This window comes from Lactuca serriola, chromosome 7 (assembly GCF_051521515.1).
Source record: "Lactuca serriola cultivar US96UC23 chromosome 7, Lser_US96UC23_V15, whole genome shotgun sequence".
Taxonomy (NCBI): Eukaryota; Viridiplantae; Streptophyta; class Magnoliopsida; order Asterales; family Asteraceae; genus Lactuca; species Lactuca serriola.
In genome coordinates this window covers 93,220,374-93,241,938 of record NC_136414.1, presented here as the reverse complement: position 1 = coordinate 93,241,938, position 21,565 = coordinate 93,220,374, and the positions used below count along the sequence as shown (strand labels likewise).

General features: G+C 31.7%; 1 protein-coding gene across 1 annotated transcript; it reads right to left on the bottom strand.

Annotated features, from left to right (window-relative positions):
* Window positions 1–2,683: 2,683 nt before the first annotated feature.
* LOC145064219 (uncharacterized) lies at window positions 2,684–3,073 on the bottom strand. Its single transcript, XM_079011705.1, has one exon. The coding sequence runs from the start codon at window positions 3,071–3,073 to the stop codon at window positions 2,684–2,686; it is 390 nt and encodes a 129-aa protein (XP_078867831.1).
* Window positions 3,074–21,565: the final 18,492 nt, after the last annotated feature.

The window sequence follows — 21,565 nt, the reverse complement described above, 5'->3', positions numbered from 1 at the left end:
CTGATAGGGAAGAAGGACACAGTCATCATGTAGTTCAATCTATCAATCATTGGGGATCTTCATTGGAGACCGGTTTATGATATAATGGATTGATGAAATGGATTTTGTTTTCCAGATCCATGGTAGCGGCGTTAGGCGGTGGATATCATGGAGGAAATCGGTGATCGAGGTTGATCCAGGGAAGAAGGGTGATTCGGTGAAGAAGACGACGTGAGAGAGAGAGAGAGAGATTTAATCAGGGGACCAAAAGAATTATTTTACTCCTAAAATGCCCCATGATTCATTTTAAAATCATACTGGCCCCGTGTCTTATTTTATCTATGTATTTACAAAAATGCCACAATGCATCTTGGCCATCATTTTTTTTGATCCAACGTTCCATTTTTAGTTCTTGGATTTTTGGTAAACTATGAGTTCTCAAATGATTTTTTTCCTCTCTCTTATATATATATATATATATATATATATATATATATATATATATATATATATATATATATATTCCTACAACATTCATCCAATCCAATCCATTTACATTTCCTCCTATTATAAAATACGTTACATTTCAACTTTTTTATCGGCAAAATTCTTTTTTTCCGTTTTAGTTCTCTTCTTATTAAAAAGAAATTAAACCCTTGATTCGTTTTTTTAAATATTATCCATAAATGGACCTGCACAAAAGAACCGTTCTCGAACCGAACATGAAAAAAGACCGAGAATGGACCGGTCTAAAACGAGACTAGACCAAAAAAAGGCATATCCTAAAAACAGACTGGCTCGAGACCGTCCAAGACCAGTCCGAGAAAGACCGGACCATTTTGAACCCGGTCCAAAAAAAGACCGGACCGTTCCGAGACCGACACAAAACCGGTCCGTGACTGAAAGACCACTAGCCAAAGTTTATAAATATATCATTTTGTGTTAATTACACAATTTTTAATCTGATACTATGTAACTTTATTTTCTTATTTTCTTTTATTAAACTCTATTGTATCATTTTTAATAAAGTTTACTCTATCATTTTTTTGCTAATCACATATTAGGGGAAAAACTTGAAACTAAAACTAAAAAAACCAACAAATACCAAAATCAAGCCGAAAAAACCCGAAAACCAGACCAAAAGTTGCGCTCGGAAAGACCGTGAGATCAGACCGAGACCGGTCCCAAAAAAGATCGGACCGAAAAAGGCGGGTCTGATAAAAGACCGAACTGAAAAAAAAAACCATCCTGAGATCAGACGAGAACGGTCTAAAAAAAGACCGAACCGCTCCGATACCGACCACAAATGACCGGACTGTTTCGAAACCGACCCAAGAACGGTACAGATGTGCAGGTATATCCACAAAGTAAAAATATAATAAGACAGAATATCCATTGCAATTATTGGTTGTTGTGTAAGTTGGCCCACCGCCACTTTATATATTCGTGTGTATGAGAATTCACAACCAAATATTTGAAATTCACAAGCAAATATTTGGAATCAAACCTACAAGAGAAAGCCGTTCAAAAAAATAAGAAAATAAAAACTACCAGAGAAAGACGTCTAACTAGTAAAAGGTCCAAATTTGTGCACGACTTTGTTTCGATTATTATATTCATTTCAACTACATAAGTTTCTTTCTTACAAATTTTGAGTATGACATGCAACAATGTTAACAATATATCCATAACTAAAAAAATCAAACCTAATTTGTTTTACTAAACGAGACAAAAAATAGTCGAAAGATGACTCAACCCAACACACACGCCCTTGCCACTTGATATATAGGATGTGTTTGGCAAGAAATATTTGTATATAAATATTTGTAAAAGATGTAAATATGAATTACTTAAAGTAGCTTTGGACTAAGACATTTTTTTCACTGAATAAAAGTTTTAATTTTGTAGTAGTAAATTTCTTTTTGTTCTTTCGATTCGATTTTTTTTAAAAGATAGAAATTAAAAGATCTCAAAATCTTATTCCTCCCAAAATTCGGTTGTCAGTTATCCCATATTTAATATGCAATTTTTATATAATTTGTGAGTAGAATAGCTAGGCGTTTACTTCAAATTTGGCAAATGACAATTTATTTAAAAATAATACTACATTCAACTCATATAATTTATCTCTTACCTTCGATAAAAAAAATTAATAATAATAAAGTAGCAACCTTTTGTCGTTTTTGCCATAAACAAGAGTACATGACATGATGACAATATATTCAAAAGTTGAAGCCAAAAAGATCGTGCCATCATCCATCTAATGGAGGAATATGAAAACACCAAAGAAATTCTACCGAATCAATAAACATGATAAGACCTAGTATTAAAAGAAAAAATAGATTTACTGAAAATTGGTAAGAACAATTAATGAGAATAATAATACTAAAAATAGATTTACTACAGAAAAATTATAAAACTAAAATAGTAAACCCAGAAATGTTTGGTCATACAAGCACAACCATAGGATCCAAGATACATACAATCACACATATAAAAGCAACATATGGATTTCGATTTTCAGAAATAGCAAACCAGAAACTCAATCAAGATAGAAAACTAGTACTCAAGTATACTACAAAACTAAAAACTCTACGTTTTTAACCCAAAATCAACAACAAAAAGAACAGGGAAAAGTCGAAAACAGTAGACCATATGCATACATGAATAGAGAGAAAGATAGAAGTTATATGCGTCTCTGATTCTACCACCATCCATAAACAACATGTGTGTACTTATCTTTAAGCCACCTGAAACTCTTCCTGAAAGACCCTTTGACTTTTCCTTCAACAGAGTAGACTTTATAGCCAGCAACCCTCTTCTTCCTCAGGAACTCAGGATCATTAAAACTCCATGATTTTGCAGTTGACTTCCCTTTCTTGAACTCAAAATCTCTTGTAGTGCGAGCAACAACAAGATCCATGTTGGTTTGAGGGGGTGGAGCATATGAAACACTATAGGACCTGAAATTATGAGGTGGGTTGTGTTCAAGATTTGACCTTTTTGGTCCATTTCCGCCGTAGTATCTCTCTATTTGCATATCTCCCTCATCACTGTAAGTGTATGATCTTGATCTTGATCTGTAGTCTCCCATGGGGTTCTTGAGACGATGAAGAAGAAGAGGGAGATATGGGTGTTGGAAAGAATTGAAATTGGTCGGAGTCGGAGTTTTGAGAAGTTATATTGTTGTTTGAACTGGATTGAAGAATCTAGGGTCTCATGTTTCTTGGGAAAATGGTACAAAATAATGCAAGAAAAGTAGACAATATGTTGGAGCTAGGCTAGTCAATGACAGTCTAGTTTTATTGAGAGATGTATTTGCTGAACAAGGCACTGGCAATAAACTTTGCACAGGTTAGAATTGCGAGATGACTACATATTTTAATTTTAGTTTAGCCACACGGGTATTTTTATATTTCAGATAATTACAAATATAGTAAGAAAAATTATATATATATATATATATATATATATATATATATATATATATATATATATATATATATATATATATATATATATATATAGAAAAGTTCAATAGATAACCATTATTATTCAAAGAATCAAAGAACCAATCCAAAACGTCCGAATTTAAAGCGATCAATGGCAAAAGGAGGGTTGCAAATTTTTATAATGGACGCATGTTTACCGGAATATAACAAAACTCACTTCCTCTTTTTCATTTAAAATTTTTTTAGGCCATGTTTTTTATCGAAAAAAAAATCCGAATATACCGTTGTTCACGATTTTTCGTCCTTTTTTCATAAAGATCCATGATGATATATAAAAAACGATTTTTTTTCGAAAAAAATCCACTTAATTTTCTTATTTTTTTTCAATATTTAAGTTTTTTTTTTATAAAAAAAAACTAATTATACCAAAAATATTAATTTTTTGTATTCTATTAATAAACATCAACATCGATTAAAAAAAACATCGAACAGTATAGATTCACACTGTGAATCTAAACTGTAAATATTTCAATTTTTAACATTCACAAAATGAAAAATCTCGAACAGTTCAAATTCACATTATGAATCTGCATTATGATTATGCACAATGTGAATATGAGAAGTTCACAAAAAAAAACCTCGATCAGTATAGATTCACATTGTGAATCTAAACTGTAAATATTTCAAATTTTAACATTCACAATGTGAAAAAGCTCCGATCAGTTTAGATTCACACTGTGAATCTGATTTGTTATTATACACACTGTGAATCTGAACAGGTTTACAATATGAATCTGAACAAGTTCACAATATGAATCTGAATTGAAATATCGTTTTTTTTAACATGAATATGAATCTATGTTTAAAAAGTACAAAAAGTATGAATTTTGATATATTTATTAATTTTTTTCTATAAAAAAATAGACCTTAATTTTTTTCATTAAAGAAAATGAATTGAGTTTTTTTCGAAAAAATAGTTCGTTTTCTATGGAAAGAGGACGAAAAATCGTGAACAACAATATATTCGGTTTTTTTTTTTGATAAAAAATATGGCCTAAAAAAATTTTAAACGAAAAAAGTGGTGGCTTTTTTTTGTAAATGGTGGATTTTTTAGTATAATCCGATGTATGTGTGCGTCCAATGTAAAAGTGTACTTCTATTTCCTTGGCCTTTGATCCTTATGATTTTCGATGCTCACGATTGATTCCTTGGTTAATTATAATTCTCTATTGAATCTATTGAACCTCACCTTATATATATATATATATATATATATATATATATATATATATATATATATATATATATATATATTAGTCGTTTACCCGCGCCAAGCGATGGGTACGAATAATTTCTTTCGGAAATTAGTTTTAAGAAACTATTAGTGTTTTTGCGCAAATAGATTATTACATTTATATGTTTAGAACGAAGCATTACTTTCGAATTTCGATACAAAAATGATTATATGATCAAACTTGGAATTTTAATACCTATATATTTTTATTTTATTTTTTGCATTTTCCAAAAATGGTTTAGTGCAAATAAGTAAATTTTCATAAATGTTTATTCAAGGAAACAAAATCCATATTTTTTTTTCCTTATGTTAAATATGTTGAGTGATTTCATTAAATGATGTTCATCAAGAAGATTTGAAAGATTTAGTCTCCATCCAATCTTATATCTTATAAGCAACCTTGATCATCAAATAGTGAACATTAAAATGGAAATGTGTTATACATATATTGGACAATAATATAAAAACCACGTATATTAAAGAAACTCAAATCACCCTTAGTAACTTAACCCTAAAAGTCCAACCTTTATAATATAATCTTCTACACATGGAATCTAGTATATTTGTAATTAAATGTCTGAAGAAGAGAAAAAAAAGCAACTGTGGGTTGTACTCCTGGTCTCGGTCCTCCGGGTAGTGTCTTATAGGCACAAACCAAAGAACAATAAAGGACTCCTTACAGCCTCGTAGACAATATCTTTTTGCAAAAGAATGAAGAGTTCATTATAGCTCTCAGATCATATTTCCCCAGCACCTTGGACATACTCGCGTACAATGCCCTTCATTTTTAGATGTGAAGTTATAAGGCATGATCAAGGCCACAAGCATTAACAAATTCGACCAAATATAGCTACAAAACAGAGAGTTCTTCCTCTAAATACTTTTTTGTCATCATTTCTCCACTGGAATATCTTTCATAGCTCTCCTACTTCCCCTACCTACCATAAATCCACTAAATCATCAATCATACTAATCTTTTTTTTAATATACATGTTTAAGATAAATGAATATAATATCAGAAGATTTAACTTACTAAAACAGAGAGGAGATTTACTAGACTGTGGTACTGATCCCAATATATTAATTACTTTAGAAAACTCATGCTTATTCTGGCAATAAAAGGTGAATTCCAAGTCAGAGAAAGACCAAATGATACCAAAAAACTATAACAACTCACATAGTCATAGGGTAATATATAGACTAATAATGGTTTAATCGGGCATAAGATGCAATTAAACATGTAATCATCGTAAATAATTGTTAATACCAAGGTAAGATATGTTGACTCCATATAAGATAGCTCAAAACGGAAACATATGGCATGTTATATAATAACATTTAGTTGAGTTCTTAGTTCTCACCTATATTTAAACTGAGAATATGCTTTTCACCATTTTGAATTCTAGTAACACTATAATTTCTAATGTAACAATAAAAGAAAAGGATAAGTATGGTGATTACAACAATAATTATAGTTCCATGGATAATAGCTGAAAAGATAGTTGTAGGCAAGGTGAAAATAGAATTCGAGTAAATGGAAATTGCACAAGGAGCAGGATTATATGACCATACCATACTAGACCTAATTAGCCAATTACACAAAGAAATTAAGAATAATTGATGGAAAATGACAACAGGTAAACCACAATAACAAAAAATTTGAAATCGAGGCACAAAGTGATGAAGTTTTTTGCTGATTCCGCCTACTACACAAAAAAAAAGTTGTAAATCGATAAGCACTTAAAAAATACAAAACTGAATAACATAGGCATTTATTAATGATTAGTTTACACACAGGAAAAGGAAAAGTCCTCTACTAACCAATATAACAATGCAACCTGAATCTTGTATTAGACACCATTCAACTCGTGTATGATTTTTGAGAAAAAATTCCAATGGCATAATCACCGTAATTAGATTTTTTTATGAGCAAGGGAATTCAAGTTAAATTACAGCAGTTGTAACTTCGTTATCACACCACGAAGGATTTCCACTAAGCCTCCCTTCAACAACCTTTTACAGATGAGCTTGATGCAAAGAATTTCATCAACAACACCAAAGGATTCTACATTGGCAGCTTATGAATGCACAGAACGCCTATAAACATACAACAAGAGTAAAATGGTCATAGATGGATAAAGTATATCAGGCTCCAACAAAGGTCACAAAATCCAGTCACAAAATTGAGTGATTTATTAGATCAAATAGACCAGACTTTAATTTTAGATCAGTCACAAATTTGTGTGATTTCTTGGCAGCCCTCTTTGTTGAATAAGTTCCCTATCATCATAACACACAATATTAGTTATAGAGTTTAATGTAAATAAACAAACATAAACTTATATATAAATCCAAGATGTTAAAATCATAGCATTTGTATTAAAATATAGAAGAAAATCATAGATCTACCATTTAAAAAAAGATATAATTAAGTCTCGTCAAACAAAATGTGATAAATTCAATATGTTAAAATCATAGCATTCGTGTTAAATTGAGAAGAAAACATAGAACTATCTGTAATAACACTCATAGGTCAAATCTACAATCAACTTAACCAATCTTTAAATTTTTATAAGAATTTATCAGTGGATTCATCTACCTGTTTTTATAAGCTTAATTTTTAATTAACGATATCAGAATCCCTTAGTCAGTAACCTTTTATAAGCCATTATATTTTCTCAGTATGTTATGTATTGTAAAAGTCTAGTGGGATGCTATTCATCTTCTATAAAAAAGACATAATTGTCAATTTTCCTATAAGTAGAGAGAGAGAGAGAGAGAGAGAGAGAGATGAATAATCACATAAGAAATAATAATCAATATGTATCAAATTTACCTTGATAATCACCAAAAAAACAAACAAAAATGATAAGAAAGTAGCTTACCTCAATCAATTGAGAATATCAAACATGGGTTCTTTCAAATATTATCTTTGAGGATGAAAACTTATATCAATAAATTTGTATCTAGAATCCAATAAACCTACAAAATTTATATTTTTATCAAAATCCAGATAGAGAGAGGTCCAGGCTGAGGCTTTAACTAACTCCTTTCAATATCTCAAATCGACTTGGTAATACATAAAAGTTTGATCTGGTGAGATCTGAATAAGAAAAAATGAGAAAGGAAAAAAGACTTACAGATATAGGAACACAAAACAAAAATTGTACCCAAGTTTGCTTTATAGAGGAACACAAAAAACCCATAAATCTACAAAATAAGAAAGGATTAGCGTGTTCTGTAGCCATAACTAAATATCATAAACAGAAGATAAAATAAATTTTATACATCGGTACAAATCTGCTAAAGTAAGATCGAAATAGAGAGAAAAAGAATGGTTATACCATAGAGAAAAAATAAATATTAGGTTCACATGGGCCAATTAAATGAAGTTGTGATGAATCCAACGGTGTACCTATTTCTCCAACATAAATTGATTTAGGGTTCTTACCTAGTTATCTAAAACTACCAGATATGGGAGCGTTGTTGCTAATTTAAGAGCCACCACCTCCAAAACCTTCTGCAAAAAAATCGAACCAAATAATCAGAACAAGATACCGAAGAGGAGAGAATGACGGAGAAGATAGAACACTAAAGCAGATAGGCAACAATGGTGAAAATTAAATGAATTTAAGGAGATAGAGGCCGAGATAATTGAGATCCAAGTTTGAATGTTGTAAGTCCTTAAATTATGGTATGAAGTGGTCATCACAATCTTGTCTTAAAAATTCAAAATTTACTTGACTTTTTCATCTGACCCGATTTCAAAATGCATAAAGTTTTTGTATATGTTGTTTTAAGGGTTGTACCTCTTAAAATTCAGCAAAACATGCTAAATGCTTTTCAATATATATATATATATATATATATATATATATATATATATATATATATATATATATATATAGAAAAGTTTAGAGAACCATTATTAATTAAGGAACTAACGAACCAATCCAAAGCATCGAAATTTAAAGCGATCAACGGCAAAAACAAGGGTTGTAGACTTTTACAATGGTCATGCATGTACCAGATTATAAAAAACTCACTTCCTTTTTTTCGTTTAAAATTTTTTTTAGGCCATGTTTTTTGTCGAAAAAAAAACCGAGTATACCGTTGTTCACGATTTTTCGTCCTTTATCCAAAAAGATCCATGATGATATATAAAAAAATGAATTTTTTTTGTTCGAGAAAAATCCACTTCATTTTCTTTGTTGAAAAGTTAAGGTCTATTTTTTTATAGAAAAAAAAAATAATAAATATATCAAAATTCATGTTTTTTTTATACTTTTGAAACATAGATTCATATTTGGGTAAAAAAAACTATGTTTCAGTTCTGATTCATATTGTAAACCTGTTCAGATTCATATTGTGAACTTGTTCAGATTCACATTGTGAACATACCCAGATTCATAGTGTGCATAATAGTAAGTCAGATTCACAGTGTGAATCTGAACTGATCGAGTTTTTTCACATTGTGAATGTTAAAATTTGAAATATTTACAGTTTAGATTAACAGTGTGAATCTACACTGATCGACGTTTTTTTTATTATTTTATTTTTTTTAAACTTTCTCAGTTTCATAGTGTGTATAATAGTAAGTCAGATTCACATTACTGAACGAACTTTTTCACATTGTGAATATTGAAAATTGAAATATTTACGGTTTAGATTCACAGTGTGAATCTACACTGTTCGAGGTTTTTTTTTCGGTGTTGATCTTTATTAATAGAGTACAAAAAATTAATATTTTTGGTATAATTAGTTTTTTTTATAAAAATAAACTTAAATATTGAAAAAACTAACAAAATGAAGTGAGTTTTTTTTCGAAAAAAAAAATTCATTTTTTATATATCAATATGAATCTCTATGGAAAGAGGACGAAAAATCGAGAACAACGGTATATTCGGTATTTTTTTTGATAAAAATGTGGCCTAAAAAATTTTAAATGAAAAAAAGAGGTGAGTTTTTTTGATAAAGATGTTGATTTTGTGGTATAATCCGTTGTGTGTGCATGCAATATAAAGTATACATCCATTTCTTTGGCCGTTGATCATTATGATTTCCGACGCTTATGATTGATTCCTTGGTTCCTTGTTAATATATATATATATATATATATATATATATATATATATATATATATATATATATATATATAAGTAGGTTCATGCGAAAATATAAATATTTTGCAAAAAAACACAAAAACAGATTTTATCTTATAAAAATTAAACACATGTACTATAACAAATAAATTTATTAAGAAAAAACATCATAAATGGTCCCTATGGTTTCCTAAAATCTGAAGTTTAGTCCCCGATTTAAAAACCTCATTGATGGTCCCTGTGCTTTCAAAACTTTTGACGATTGGTCCTTATTCCTAACTCCGTTAAGTTTGTCCGTTAACTGAAGGGTATTTTTGTCATTTCACTACCATAGGGACCATTTTTGATGCTTTATCTTATTTTTTTGGAAAAAAAAGAAAAAATTAATAAAATCTCTCTCTCTCTCTCTCTCTCTCCTAGATGCCATTAACCCAATCTTACCCCCACTTTTCCTTCGATAATCCTTAAACCCTCCATAGAAATATGAGTTTAATACTAGATAACAATCTTCTTCATTTCTCAGTGGGTCTCTCTCGATGGATCCTTTATGAAACATCAGCGCTGTTAGGTCACCATCGAAGAACAGAAAATTTGCCAAACCCAATCACTCTATCCCTCTCATTGAACTGTAGAGTCCCATCGCTAAATCCGATGTTCTGGTATGGATCCCATCTACGTTGTGCCATGATCATGTTTTAGTATGGTTTTATTGAGATTAAGAAAATCATAGATCTTTTAGTTTCGTTTTCTTGCAAAGCTCATAGATTGAGATGGAATTATTAAGAAAAATCAAAGATTCAGATGGCATTATTTGTATCTAGCAAAGCTCAGATTTTTCACTTTCATTTTCTTAGAATTAATCTTCATTTTCTTATTCAAATCGTTACCCGTACTCCTCCACTGGATCGATCCCATAAGATATCTCTTGCAGATCTTTAAAAAACAATTCTTGGGGAGGACCTATTTGGGAAAAACGCATTCGATCATCCGCCGAGATCTGTTCCAATACTGGATTCAGATCTGGAAATGAAAAAGGAGAGGCTTATGAGGTTTTCAGGCCCGGAGATGGAGAGAGGGACATGTTTCAAATGATATTGGAGATGGAGATCAACAACTTAGGTATGGAGGTGGAAGACGGTGGTATCCTCTTGTCTCCCTTCCCTTGCTCACTGGATGTACTTTTTTCCTTCACCACTCACCATCGGTCCTCTGCTAGTGACCCATAAGAAATCGACAACTCGTGAGAACCCTTTAGATTCGAATCTGGATGGTGGTGTTGTGCTGGAGCGCGATTCTGATCAAAGACTATGGCGATGAGGTTGTTAAATCGGTAACGTCGCTAAGGTTATGTTGCAGGTTTTAGAACAAATGAAGGAGTTAAAGAAATCAACGTGGGTTTGTTCTTCAAATCCTTAATGGCATTCCACAGAGAGAGAGAGAGAGAGAGAGAGAGAGAGAGAGAGAGAGAGAGAGAGAGCTTTTATAAATTAAATATTTATATTAAAGTTTTTTTTTTCAAAAAAAAAAAATTAAAGAAAACATCATAAATGGTCCTTGTGGTAGTGAAATTACGAAAATGCCCTTTAGTTAACAGAATACACTTAACGGAGTTAGCAATAAGGATCAGTCGTCAAAAATTTTGAAAGCACAAGGACCATCTATGAGGTTTTTAAACCATGGGGAATAAACTTCAGATTTTGGGAAACCACAGGGACCATTTATGATGATTTTTCATTTATTAACAATAAATTAAAGATAATAAGTTTACATTGGATTGTGTTATGATAATATAAAACGTTTTTAATAATTACTTTTTTTTCACGTCCTTAACCATTTTTAAATTCATGTTTTCATAATAAAAATGTCAAAAATCATACTTTGCTAATATGACACAATATCTATTATCGATTATGATCATGTATTTCAAAGTTTGGATGAATTATTGTCCAAAAAGATAATGTTGCGGTGGCACAATCTCATAATTTTTCCTTGTTTTCGCGTTTTCGCAAACTATTTGTATTTTTGCATGAACCCTCGCGTGTATATATATATATATATATATATATATATATATATATATATATATATATATATATATATAAAATAAGAAAATAGCCACAGAAATTGCAATGGTTCGCTACACTTGTTGTTTCGTATCTAATAACTGCAACTTTTTAGTTATTGTCTGATTTGAAATACGCATACAACAGGTGGTATCCGGTTTACAATGTCACGTTGTCCGGAACTAAGCCAAGCTGGCAGCCATTGTGATCCTTAACATTTAATCACAATTTATAACTGCATTGGACAGTTGTACAATATCTTTGAAGTTTCGTACAGTATTGGAAGAGGCTTTATTTTGAGAACCGTTGTGTGCATGTGTGTATGTACGTAAGAGCGTAACTATGTTTCTAGGGTGTCTGTTGTAAAGGAAAAAACATGAAGGGGGTTAGAGAGAGGTGATGGTGACTGGTGAGATATCTCAAACACAAGTGGTGTATGGTTTGTGCAATTTATCTGGTTGGGTTTCCTTACCACAATGGTGATCAAGGGCTGTTATAGCTCCGGTAAGGGAAGTCGAGGGCATACGTAGGAGTAAAGATTACGTTTATGTTTGTGGAGCTTCTCATGAATATTTTCCGATCAAAAGCTTTGTATTTCCTCTTGAAAGAGGTGGGTTCTTAGAGGTGTATGATCGTTAGCATTTCTTCAAGTGCATTAGCAAAGTAGGATATCAACTACAACTTTTATAAGTTCTATTTTAATATAAGGGAGACAACGAGGGACAAGCTCCTTTCAATAACATTAGGTATAAACAAACTAGCGCAAAAGATTTGCATTTTAAGATTGACCTCCTCATTTATCTATTTTCAAATGCTCTTCATAACTAGTCCGCTACTTGAATATTAATTTTCATATTGATTTCGAGGTTTAAAATTATAAATTCAAATAAAAGGGTGTTAATTTAAATCTAAAAGTTTAATTGGGGGGGGGGGGGGGGGGGGGGTACTTAAGATAATTATAGTCATAAAATGGCTTAATTGGAATTGAGGGGCAAGTGTGTCATAAAAGAAAACTTAATTTGTTAATTTATTAGGGTTATTGGGTTTAGAATTTACCAATGACGATTAAGAGGCTTAATTGAAAAATCAAGAAAAGAAAACCCAAGAATTAACAATGGGTTTAATGTGCACTAATAAGCATCATGTGTTTTTTTTAATTGTGTACGTGCGTTTTTTTTATGTAGACCAAAAACCAATCGATTGTGCCTTCTTCTCTTGTTGTAGTGTATCTAAAAAGAAAAAAAAAAGGGAAACCGATCGTCAATTGTAGGGAGAAAGGAAAAAACGACTACAAAGGGTATTGTGCAAGCAAGAACGAACCAGAGGGTGAACAGGAGAAGGGGCTGCGATTTTGCGACTTAAGTGGGGTTAGGAATTGATTTTGCTATGCCTTTGATTCCCTTCTTATGAAATTCATTCACCAATTGATGAAATTTGGTTGATAGCATTTTAAATTTCTTCATTTTTGGTGTTATTGATCTTATATTCTTGCTCCTTACAACATTTGAATCTTCATATGGTTAAACTCCAGTTTATTGGGTGTATTTTGATGGTTTATTGCTCTCAAAATCTTGTTATGAACACCCTCAAAAGTGTTATTAATCATGTCCATGAATTGTTCAGTGTTTTGGAATCATTAACTTCTTTATTGTTGCTAAAACTCGTGTTGATTTCTATCTCAATTTTACTGAGTATTTTTCTGTAAAATTCCCATGTTTTTAACCATTTAAAGGTCTTCAAAACATTCTCTAAAGCTCTTTATATGTGGCATAATGATGGACGAAACACAACTCCTCAATGGTGTTTTCTCTTTTAACAATGTATTTTTTCCCTTAAAAACAATGTACTTTGAGTCATGGTTTGACAAAAATTGACCTTTTGAATCTTGAAATGCTGTTATTGTTAAGAACTCAATTTTCAGATTTATAGTCGTTTTTTTGGTTATGGATTAATGGGTTAAGCTATCGATTAACCCTTAAATCTCAAAGTTGTGAATTGTTAGAAAATACCTATTATGCCCCTATCTTGTAAAAAAGTTAGAAAAATGATCACGAGTCGGATTTATGATTTGTAAACTCTACAAATTTAAATTTTATTCTAGTTTGTCCCTGATTTTTCCCATGACCTGGTGTTGTCTCTAACCAAAGTGAAAATGGTCATTTTCACTGATTGGTCAGAAATTAGCAGCCCAAATATGGAGTTTTGTAAAATTCATAGGAAATTCTAGAAAAATGGTATGGACCTATATGAGGACTTCCTAAAAAGTTTAACTCTAAAATACTAGCACATGAAAAAAAATATGTAATTTATTCAAGTTTTGGTGGTGCTAAAGTGGCCTTGAACATGTTGCTGTTTTAGGTCAAAATTTGAGAGTTTGGCCTAGTAACTAGTTTACATGTTTGAGGTATAGAATAACTATTTTTGATCTTATAGACTTATAGTTATCTACTTATGTGTGTTGTATTAGGGGAAATCTTGATACCTTAAGTACTACAAGATTTGAAGTGTGGGAAGGCTGGGTTTTTTTTTTTTTATGAAGGTTAGTTAATTGTTTTAACTCACTAAGGTGCATAATTGAAATGTGCAATTCGTAGATGGTGATTTGCTTCAGATTAGGATGACCATGTCATTATTTGTTCTTGATAATGATATGATATTTGTGATGCTACTATATGCTTTGTGATATTTCCATGTTATAATTTAACTACTATGTTGCTTTCACTTTGATGAACTTGATGTGTATGGCATTCTGACTTCAGTTGCTTGAAAGAATGAGATATGACCGGGATTTGATATGTAGAATATGAATATGAAGCATCTTTTAATACACATATATATTGCAACATCCTAAAAATACAGTCCAAAAATTTCGTTTAATTTCATTTAATAAGAATCATAAATATGATCCATCATATAAAAGTCATAAACCATGTATCTCAAAATATCATAACATCTGTCAAAATATATCAAAGTATAACATCCCATGCTAAACAAACACTACTAGAAAAACAGCCTTTTACGACGCTCATTGCGCGTCGTAAAACGCTCAGACGACGCGCAAATGCGCGTCAAGGAAGGCCCTGTCATAAAGAGAGACGACGCGCATTTACGACGCGCGGTTATGACACGCAATGCGTATCAAGGAAGGCCCTGTCATGAAGGAAGACGACACGCATTTGTGTGTCGTAACCTTACGACGCGAGTGTTTATGACACGCAATGCGTATCAAGGAAGCCCCTGTCAAGAAAGGTCATGTCATAAATGAAGACGACACACATTTTTGCGTATCGTAATTTTTTTTTTTTTTAAAAAAAATTATTTATAGGTTTACTGATTTTCAAATTAAATTTGCATTTCATGTCTCATAATAGAAAATAAAATACCATATAAAAAAAATAAAATACCATATACAAAAAATACAATACATTGTAATACATTGATATTAAAGGGATCTGATTGTACATTGTTATTAAGAAGTTTTCTCTAACTATATAACCTAATACTACATTGCTATAAAGGGCACCTTCTTTTTTAAGTAACTCATCATTAAGCTGTCATAAGAAGCTTTGAAACCCTTCATGTATCCAACCAATGATCATGTCTATTAGCTTCAATATGAATCCCAATTCTTGATGAAGAACAACACAGAAATCCTACACAATAATCTTGTCGGTTGTACAATATCAATATCAACTAATTAATAATACACATGGTATGTATGTATGAGAGTGGAATCAAAATGATCTACCAATAAGAGTTTTGTATTGCCTTGAATCAAAGTATTTTTGATGGCCTCAAGGGCAACTCCCAAAGGATACTCCTTACCTGTGCCATCTTCCTTTTGAATTTGCAGGAGTGTATGGCAGTTCAAATCAGAAAAGAAAACCAACCAAACCATTTGTTCATGTTAAAAAATTCCTTTCTATACATATATATATATATATATATATATATATATATATACATATACATATACATATCTAGAGAGTGACAATTAATCAGCACAAAACATACCACCATACCTGGAAGGCTGCCCTGGCACATAACTAATTGATATTATGCACAACTTGCATTCCATAATGGAGATGAGTAATTGAAGGGAACCAATAGTATATAAACAGCTCAAGACAGAAAACTTACCATTGATGAGGATGGGGGCATTCATGTCTTTTTCACAATGGGAGATCTATAGTCAAGAACTTCATGAAGAAAGATTGATTTATATATATATATATATATATATATATATATATATATATATATATATATATATATATATATATATATATATGCATACCTTTTCATGTCGAAGAAAAAGATGAGCTTGATCATGCTGAGCATATTGCATAGAAATGTCAAGAACTTCATTCCCAATCTGTAACTGTAAGCTGCCATCTGACCATCTAATAAACCGTGCATTGCTTTCATACTACAAAAAAGAGATTCATAAGAAAAAAAGAAGACCATAAACATGATAAAAAAACTTCATTAAAAGTTCAAAACAGATTGCTTGGAACTCCAATCCAATATAAACTTACAGATTTTGTTCCATCAGGATTTCTCACAGCCCTGTAGCGAACAATATTGTTCTCCAAACGAATCTGTTTGTTGTGTTCAGATTCATCAGCAACAAATGCATCCTCTTCAACAAATGTCTTTGGATCAAATGGTTTTGGATCAATCCCCATAATGTTTGAAACTTTGATCATGTTCATCTGTAATCAGGAAACAAAGAAATTTAGGTGGTATATATTATATTGATTGCTTACACTTACCCCTACTGACAACTTGTCACTTAGGGAAACTAGCATGTTCAACCAAAACAATATTAGAAAACAGGGTTAAATGTGAAACATATCAATGTAATAATTATCAAATTACTTAGTTTTTTCTTGCATTTAGCCCTATGAGATATTAAATAACATGAAGACATACCAAGTAATTGAGGAGCTTCTGTTCTTAAAGGATCATATAACAAACATAGCTTGGCATATTCAACAACTGACATCCGAACTTCAACAACTTTATAATTAAATTTCATCAAAAACTCCAAAAAGATTGGATGAAATGTTTGAGGGATGGAAGATCCCTTGAAAGAAAAAAGATCTCCCACCAGTTTGACTGCCTTTAAACGAAGGTCTATTTTATCTGTCTATAAAATATAAATACCAAAATTTAGCTTTACCTTTACTTGCAAAAATGAACCAAATAAATATAATTTTACTAAAAATATACAAAAATTATGTGACTGCTGATTACCTGTAGCTCTCTTTTAAGGTTTGGGACAATTTTTGATAAGGCTTGAGGGGCACAACGTTAAATATCATAGATAACTTCATGGTAATCAATTGGAGGATTCGAAAAATTGTTATCTCCTGAAATTGATGATAAAATAAACTTCTTAATTCCAGGTTCAAGTATTCAAGCACTTTGCTTTATGACATTCATGAAAAGTGTCCTTGCAGCTGAAGTTATATCCTATAATCAAGTTCAAAAATTTACCACTCAGATATCTTGTACATTTGACTAGTCAAAGAATACATTAACAAATAAACAATAAAAGTATAAAAGAATAGTACTTTCTTATCACATTCATTCCACTTATTATACGAGTTCAACATAAGTTATACAACTGACCTGGCAATAGTGAAAAATGTTTTGAATATTTCGTTGATTAAAAGATGGATCTTTGGCTACAATCTCCTCCACTACAAAAAAAAAACAAACAAAAAAAAAACATACTAGTTAGAATTACGCTTACATTTTTGCTATTACACCATTATACTTTGAAAAAAAATACATTGTCCAAATAAATAAATAAACAAACCTATAACTGGTTAGGTATTTTGAAAATTTAATTTTCTAAATAAATAAAAAAAAGAATAAAACACACCTTATATGATTCAAAAATGCAACATCTCTAAGGGCACTTCGAATCATGTCTTCATTGCGATCAACTTCTTGTTTTACAACATCTTGTTTGGGCTTGAAGTTGACTGTTTTCTGGAGAGGATCCACCAATGAATCTAGAACTATGTAATAAATGTTGAAAAATCCGTATAAGTAACTACCATTCATTAATAGTTGTTAGCTAAACTTCCAATAAAAAAAACACATGAATAACAACCTGCTAAGACAACCAAAGGACACTTGTTAGCAAGTGTGGAGAGGATAAGATGGCAAGGCATCTTCACATCGTAATGATCTAGAATGAACAAATAATTATTTATATATTATTGAAGATATGATTTAAGAACAGTCGACCAAATTACAAAATGTGTCAGAATAGTTGACCAAATTAAAGGACAGACCAGGACCAATAAAGTTTCTGTTCCGAAAAAACAAGTTGGGGCATGGATACTTTTTAGTGTTAGAGACGTAAATGCCCTCCTCATCAAAAGAAGCCATATAACAAATGTAGCCTGAGGTTACTGGACAAGCTTTCTAGGGCTAGTTTTGATGGGAAGGGCATTTAAGTCTTTTTCAATAATAAGATGAGGATGTAGAGATTTCACTTTTTTGGATGGAACAAAATTATTTTTAAAGACGATATTTATGAGAGGTTACTTACCATCAAGACCAGATTTAAGGTAAGGGACAATGAAAGAAGAAAGGTTCAACTAGTCAGGACAATTATCAAGCAATGTATCTACACTTTCAAAAGCTGCTTTCCTCAACTCAAGACCATCATCAACTGTATGTTTAAAAGGTCCAACATCCACCATTCGTATCAGTTCTTTCTGTCAATATATTCATCAATTTAATCACTACATATTTAATTTCATTGATAACTAACTACAAGGGTATATACGATACATTACTTACCTTAATAACTGTCTGATCATAAAGAAGTGGCAAGAGTTCTGGAAGAAGGCCCTTGATGAGATTTGGCTTGTTGTGGCCAGCTATACTCAAAGCCAAAACAACTGCACGCCTAACATGCTGCCCGAGTTTATCAAAATTTAACAGATCATACTCATCACTCATACATATAGAGAAAAATAAGTAATTAGGGTTTTCTGGAATGTCCATTGAGTCTATTCCGTTGAACTAGACAAAACAAAAAGTTTTATTTTGATTCCAGCATATATAGAGGTACTTACCCAATCCTGATCCTTAATCACTTGGTTATATGAAAACCAAGTAACAGGAAAATGGTTTTTTCTTATGTGGTCAAAAAGTATAATGGTTTAATCAGTACTAAAAAGAGTGAAGTGTTAAATCAATAAAATGTTGAAAGTACAAGTGTTTTTCTATATTATTCCTAAAGAGAAAATACAATATAAACACGAATAATATATAATTTTCTAACTAAAAAACATACAGAATGATGTGGTAGCTGAAAGAATAACTAATCTACAAGGTGTAAATGAAAACCAACCCAAGGACATGGTAGCAAATCTGCAATGAATAGCATTTATAAGTAATAATGTTCTTCTAAAAGTTGTGCACCAAGTATTTGTAAAATGTAAACTTTATCATCTGTTGTGCATTACATAAAGGCCCTACACCAACACAAGGCTTGGGTTTGATTATGATCCTCAGCTGTTAAACCAAATACAAAAAGCATGTCAGGAGAATAAAACTAGATGTAGATGCAACTTTAAAAGAGGTTGATCCATCACCATACCTGTAAGGTTCCTTATAGACAGAACGCACTTCAATTTTCATAGTCATAAGGTCTAAGAACTGATCATCTTCAATCTTTTTAATCAAAATTTAATTTGCCTAACAGAGAAAGATAACAATCAGCCAGGAAACAGATGTAATAATAATAGACTTTAACAAATTTAATTTCACATATGACAATGATTCGATTTTATTGTAGGAAAGTACTTCTTCGATTTCTTTCTTCTGTTCTTTATAGAGTTCTGCAACTCGTCTCTTGACTTTAGCATACTCTTGCGGATTTGTTTACATGAAGGACAAATTCTCAAGCTCAGACTGCAAAGAAAATTATGTTCACAAAGAAGTGATACCAATAAAAAAAGGAACTCTTTTATATAATCTAAAATCTACCTTAATTTGGTACATTCCAAGGAGATTTGCAAGAGGAATAGGTACACTACCGATTCCTTGAGCTTGATCTGGACCTTGAGAGAGACGTCCTGTAGTAGCTATACGAAGGAATAGGTGAAGAATGAACATAATTAACCTTCTAAACGGATAAATTAATCCCCTGAACCATATCTAAGCTAATCGGGAGAAGAAAAAACCCTTTACCCTCCTCAAGACCTGATGACAAAATGAAACCATGCAGCAGAACTTGCAAGACTCCCACATGTGAGATGAGGGAACTTCAAACAAAACTATCCACTAAGAGCTCCAGCATAAGAAACGCCAAACAAAAACCATGGATTTTCAAAATAAATTCATCTATAAACCTGATAAAATTGACGAAAAGCAGCTAAGTCAAATAGTGCTTGCTTAGATGAAAGAAATTTGAGATTTTTAGTAGTTAGAGATGGCCTGCCCTAATGTTGCCTTGACAGTCGTCAACGACCGGGAATGCCCTAAGATAAATCCAATTGACAGCTATAGAAAATCTTATCACTAACCTTGTCACCTGATAAGAGAATGTTGTTATTGGTTGGATGGAACTCCAAGCATGTAACACATTTGCTATGGTATCTGATTATTGCACATTTCACTTCATCTGGGATCACAAAATCTGATTTTATCTATTGTGAAGAATTTAGCAAACATGAACACAATGAGAAAGGGGAACCACAATTACTGGTTTTGATTAAATAGAATGATTATAAGATGAAACGAAGCCAAAAAGCTTACAGAAGGAACTCTATGGCGAACTTGGCGTTCAAATACATAATACAAAGAGTTGTTTGTGCGTTTGCGAGAAGTTGGAAAAACCCCAAACTCCATAGCTACTCGGTGGGGACAATTAATCGTTGTGTGACCTTCAGAATCACAGGAAACCAAAATCATCAGAATCATCAACTAATCGCTTTCTCAATTGAGAGATACATCTTACTTATTACAATTGACTGACATGTAATTCAAGTTGAATGAGAAAAATACCAGGCAATTTGCAGAGGAAACATGGTTTCATCGGGCAATCGATGTAAGTAGGTCCTTGAAACCCTACTTGATGACCCGTTCTTTTACATACCTAGAAAAAATACAGAACATATAAATATATACACTCACAATACTACATAACAAAAAACCCTAACTACTAAAAATCTCAAATTAGGGCAACAATGGTTGAGGTGCAAGGGAAGAAGCAGGTGGCAGTCAATGTCGGGAGGGGAAATGAAGAGCGTCGATAATTAGGGCAAGAGGGAAAGGAGAAAAAAAAAGGAAGGCGGGGTTTTTAATTTTTTAGGATTTCATTCCCCCCTTGCAATTAAAGGATGGAACGCACGTTTCCATTAAAATTTATAAAGCGACACTCTCAGACGACACACATTTTATTATAGGCGCCCTCCGTGTTTTTTTAGACACTAATTTAAGGGCACGCAAAAATGTCCGTCCTAGATCCTTAAAATTTATAAAGAGATAACATTATTTTCAGGTCACACACCTTTGCGTATTGTAAATCAATGCGTATCATAAATTGTGTGTCGTAAAAGGTTGTTTTTCTAGTAGTGAAATGGTGTGTGCATTGCAATCATCCCGAGCTCCACTTTTGTAAACCAAGGTACCTGAAACCAA

Bases quoted from the DNA above. Each gene is read 5' to 3' on its own strand.
- LOC145064219 (XM_079011705.1), bottom strand. From the start codon at position 3,073: ATGGGAGACTACAGATCAAGATCAAGATCATACACTTACAGTGATGAG.